General features: G+C 52.9%; 3 protein-coding genes across 3 annotated transcripts; all 3 read left to right on the top strand.

Moving 5' to 3' along the window:
* Positions 1-679: 679 nt before the first annotated feature.
* On the top strand, positions 680-2,451 carry M431DRAFT_7601 (hypothetical protein; the record flags this gene model as incomplete). Its single annotated transcript, XM_024922416.1, has 2 exons — positions 680-2,344; positions 2,419-2,451. The coding sequence occupies 2 exons, from the start codon at positions 680-682 to the stop codon at positions 2,449-2,451; spliced, it is 1,698 nt and encodes a 565-aa protein (XP_024771826.1).
* Positions 2,452-2,610: 159 nt separating this feature from the next.
* M431DRAFT_212096 (hypothetical protein) lies at positions 2,611-3,130 on the top strand. Its single transcript, XM_024913461.1, has one exon. It carries the CDS (start codon positions 2,769-2,771, stop codon positions 3,060-3,062), a length of 294 nt encoding a protein of 97 aa, XP_024771825.1. The 5' UTR covers positions 2,611-2,768; the 3' UTR covers positions 3,063-3,130.
* Positions 3,131-3,722: 592 nt separating this feature from the next.
* On the top strand, positions 3,723-4,360 carry M431DRAFT_510348 (hypothetical protein). The gene is made up of 3 exons (XM_024919450.1): positions 3,723-3,836; positions 3,908-4,058; positions 4,127-4,360. Exons 2-3 carry the CDS (start codon positions 4,025-4,027, stop codon positions 4,333-4,335), a joined length of 243 nt encoding a protein of 80 aa, XP_024771824.1. The 5' UTR covers positions 3,723-3,836; positions 3,908-4,024; the 3' UTR covers positions 4,336-4,360.
* The last annotated feature ends 1 nt before the right edge of the window (position 4,361 follows it).

Here is a 4,361-nt window from a genome sequence, read left to right as displayed (position 1 = left end):
TGCCACAGCGTCCAGTCCGCAGCGCCCACAGCAAACTCACAGCGCCCTTCAGCGCCCATAGCCCACTGGAATCTGCCCTGAAGCCGTGTACCTCGGGGGCACCTGCGCAGCATCTCCCAGCGCCAAATTCCCAGCACCAACGCCAACGCCAACGCGATGCGTCCATGTCCCCAGTCGCGCGCGTTCGTGTTTCTCGTTTCTGGGCCTTTTTTTCAAATCGTCTCCGCTCGTTTAAATACCGCCTCGTCCCAGCCCTGGTCTCTTCTCTACCCCTTCCCAACATTGGAACCCACGTCTGTGCAAAGTACCAGTCACTCTTTTTTCTTTTTTTTTTCCGGCTTTCTTCCAATCCTTTCCTTTTCGACACTCCCCTTTTCGGTCGACCAAGGATTATAAAAAAACAAAAACAAAAACAGAAAAAAAGAAACCCAACTTTGTCATTCGCCCATTGTGTACTGCTAGCAATCTCCAACCTAGGCTTGTAAGTGGGGAGGGCACGAGAGGTGCAGTGCCAGCGTGTAGAGAAGAAAAACAACGAACCGTCGACGCGATCTGGCCGAGGATCTAGCCGGTGGAGGAGCACACCAACACCAGGGAATCGCTGCTTTTGGTGCTGGGGAATGATCGCGTGAAGCTTCATTCACCTTCGCCTGGAACTGGACCGTACCGTTACCGTACCATGGACTCGACGCGAAAGCCGGCAGCCGAACCTGCGCTCCCCGCTCCAGCATCAACATCAACAACATCAACGTCAACAACAGCTTCGGCCTCGACAACCTCCGTCTCCTCGCTGGGCTCGCCCCTCAAACGCCCAGCTCCCTCTCTGCTGCCGCCATTCGAGCCGTCGTCTTCGCCCGGACTGCCTCGGCCCTCCAAACGCCAGAATGTCGGCGGCACAGGCGCCCATCTGCGGTATCCCACGCCGGTGCCAACTTCTAGCACCGGCATCCTGTCCAGCTCGCCGCTCCGGGAGAAATTGAGTGTTGGGCTCGTCGAACGCACGCCTCTCTCGGCCGTGCCGTCAATTGAGCTCAGCGAGAATGGCGAAATGGTGTTGATGGGTCGTTCGTCTAATTCTTCCCACTTCCAGCTCTCGGCCAACCGTCTGATATCGCGTGTGCACGTCAAGGCACGGTATGTGCAGGGCGCCACTCCTCTCGAGGCCAACAAGATTGAGATTACCTGCAATGGCTGGAATGGTCTGAAGCTGCACTGCCAGGGCCGCTCGTGGGAGCTGCTCAAGGGCGACAGCTTCACCAGCGAGACCGAGGGCACCGAAATCATGGTGGATGTCCACGACGCCCGTGTTTTGATCCAATGGCCCAAGCGGAGCTCCTCGGGTGCCGACTCCAACGGCCTCTTGTCTGATGCCAGCTGGGAAGACTCACCGCCGCGGTCTGCGACGAGAAACGCGAACCTGATGCTGCAAGTGTCCCCTCTGCGGAGAGCCACGCGTATCCAGTCTCCCGATAGTCCCACCCCGGCCCCTCGCCGACGCTCTGTGGTAGCAGCAGACGAAGACAGCGGCATCCAGATCTATGAGGACGACGACGAGGACTATCAGCCGGATTCGGATGAGCGAGACGAGGACCCGGTTGTCACCATTAGCATGCGGACAGAGGCCACGGCGAGCTTCACGAGCGAGGCGGATTCCGACGAGGAAGACGAAAGTAACCCTGACGAGGAGAACGACCCCATTATTCACTCGTTTGGTCCCTATGGCGCCAACATCTCGGGCCGCCTCGCGTCCATCACGACGAAATCCCCTCGCGTGCAGACTGCCAAGCGACCCTTGAAGAAGGGCTCTGCGGAGACGATTGTGCCGGGCAAGCTGAGCCACGATTCTGACGACGTCGAGGCCAGCCCGCGAAAGTCGAAAGCCAAGAAGGCGTCTCGTGATGAGCGAAGCCCCTCCGAGGAGAGACTGCCCCAGCCAAAGGTCGAGGTTGAGGACGAGGTCAAGGTTGAGGTCAAGGACGAGGAGGAGGAAGATGACGAAGAGGAGGAGCCGACCAGGATTCCCACCGAGGCTGATGCGGCCATCTCCAACCACGTCGTCAACCAGCTCGCGTACTCCCGGCTGTCTTCCACGCCGCTTTCCACCATTATGCACAACCTGCCCGCCGAGCAGATCAAGGGCATTTCCAGGGACGACCTGCGGCTCCTCATCGAAACCACCCCCTGCATCGGCATCATCAAGCGCCAAGGCAAGGACGCGGCCGGCAAGGCTCTGGAGAGCGAGTATTATTACATCCCCGAGGACGACACCGATATGCAGCGGAGGGCGGCGGTGGTGGATGGACTTCGAAAGCCCAGCTTGCGGGCGTGTCGAAAGCAGCACAAGGTTGGTATTTGTGATTTTTGGCGCGTTATTTTAGCTCCTTTTTTAGACGTGATGATTAACATGCTTTTGTGTAGCAATACTACTGGAAGCGCCCCAAGACGCCTTGAAGCCGGCAATCAAGCCATTACATTACGACGTGGAACGGAAATCGGATAGCGGGTTGAAAAGAAACAGAAAGGAATAAAAAGAGAGAAAAAATATGAAAGAAATACGGAGGAACGATTGATTGACTGATTGATTGTTATGGGTTCGCATATAAAAAGGTCAATACCCCCTTTTCTCGAGGCACCCCCGGTGTAATTCATCACCGAGCTGGGCCCTCCTGTTTATTGTGTTGGACGAGGACATGTAAGATGGATTTATCTTTTGAGTCTGGATTTTTTTTGGTCCCCTGACAATATTGGTCACGACGGATGAGAGGAAAATGAAGTGTCTATTTTTGTTGCCCAGGTTTTTCTTTTTTTTTACTTGGTTCCTTTTTTACCGGTTTTTTTTTTTTTTTAAACGCCCTTTGGGTCGCTCCTCGACCTTGCAGAGGAGCCAATTCGGTGGGATATTCGGGATCTGGGTGAAGAGGAAGGGGCCTATGAGGAGTTTGAGTTTGGTTTCATTCTGCTCATACGCCAATGCATCGTCATCCACGTCTGGAGGAGTTTATCTGGTGAACCCCCTTGGAATTTTGTGTTTTTGTTGTTTTACCCCAATATTAGTGCAATGAGAGAGATGAGAGAGAGAGATGGAGTAGGGACAAAAGGACGGATACACGACACCGACACCGAAACGGATACACAAAGAGAGAGATGAGGAGAAAGACAGAGGCAAAGACAGAGAGAGAGAGAGAGAGAGACTGGAGATTACGGAGGCGATCGATCAACACCTGCACCTGCACCTTGAAATTGTTGCCCTGTACATATAACTATAGCCGAGCTCATCACATCATTGCACAAGGGCGGAAGAGGCCCCCGAACAAACCATGAAAAAGGATGACCCTGATCCGAAGCCCCGTGTCCCGTGTTCCCGTGTTCTGTGTTCCCTGTAACAAGCGAGGGGCCATTCGCCATTCCGTGATGTGTAACCCGAATTATATCGATACTTTGACTCAGCATGGCCTCTTCCATCACGGACGCGAGTAATCGACTAACTTGTTACAAGCAAATTATCGGAATCGACTAACTTGTTACAAGCAAATTATCGGAATCGACTAACTTGTTTCAAGATTATCTATCGGAATGCAAGGCATGTAACACCACTGCTAATCACCGCATCATACGATAACCAGAGCCTAAGGGTTCAAGGTTTTGATAGGCCGACCCCGCCTTTTTTTCTCCTCGGGTAGTGGTGGTGGCGATATTTAGCATGACGGATCTTGGGAAAGCTCGATTTTGAGGGGTTGCATTGGGGGTTATATATTCCGGGTTGATCCAATCTTGTTTATTTCTGTTTTTAAAATTCTGATATCTCAACAAAACCTTGATTTAACCTACATCATCTAGTATGTCATATCCCTTGGTGTGATGCGATGTGATGTGATTGATGCTGATCGATCTTGATGATTCTTTATAGCAAAGCACGAACTACAACTCATACCTATTTATACTGAACGACATCTCTTCAAACAAACACAAACACAAAACAAACAACAACTACCGAACCAAATTAAACAAAAAACCATCACCGAAAATGGACTCTTCACCACCAACAACCCCAACCAAAAGTACGCATATCTCCCCATCCTCAGCCCTCTCAAAAACACCCAGCTAACTTCACCTTCTCTCTTCTCAGCCCGACAATCACAAACCCCTCAGCAAACTTCTCCTCACCCCCAGGATTCATCCCCCGCCTGCCAATCCGCCATCAAACACTCCTCCTCGTGGAAGCCCAGCTCGCTCGACCGCCGCCTTAGCTGGAGCTCCCAGGACCAGAAGCACGCGCTGCAGATGAGCGGCATTGATGGCGTGCGCTCGGGACACCAGGGTTTTACGGAGCGATGAATGCCTTTAATCCAGTCGGGGGGGGG

The sequence above is a fragment of the Trichoderma harzianum genome (assembly GCF_003025095.1).
Source record: "Trichoderma harzianum CBS 226.95 unplaced genomic scaffold M431scaffold_10, whole genome shotgun sequence".
Lineage (NCBI taxonomy): Eukaryota > Fungi > Ascomycota > Sordariomycetes > Hypocreales > Hypocreaceae > Trichoderma > Trichoderma harzianum.
This window is presented reverse-complemented; position numbering and strand designations above follow the sequence as displayed.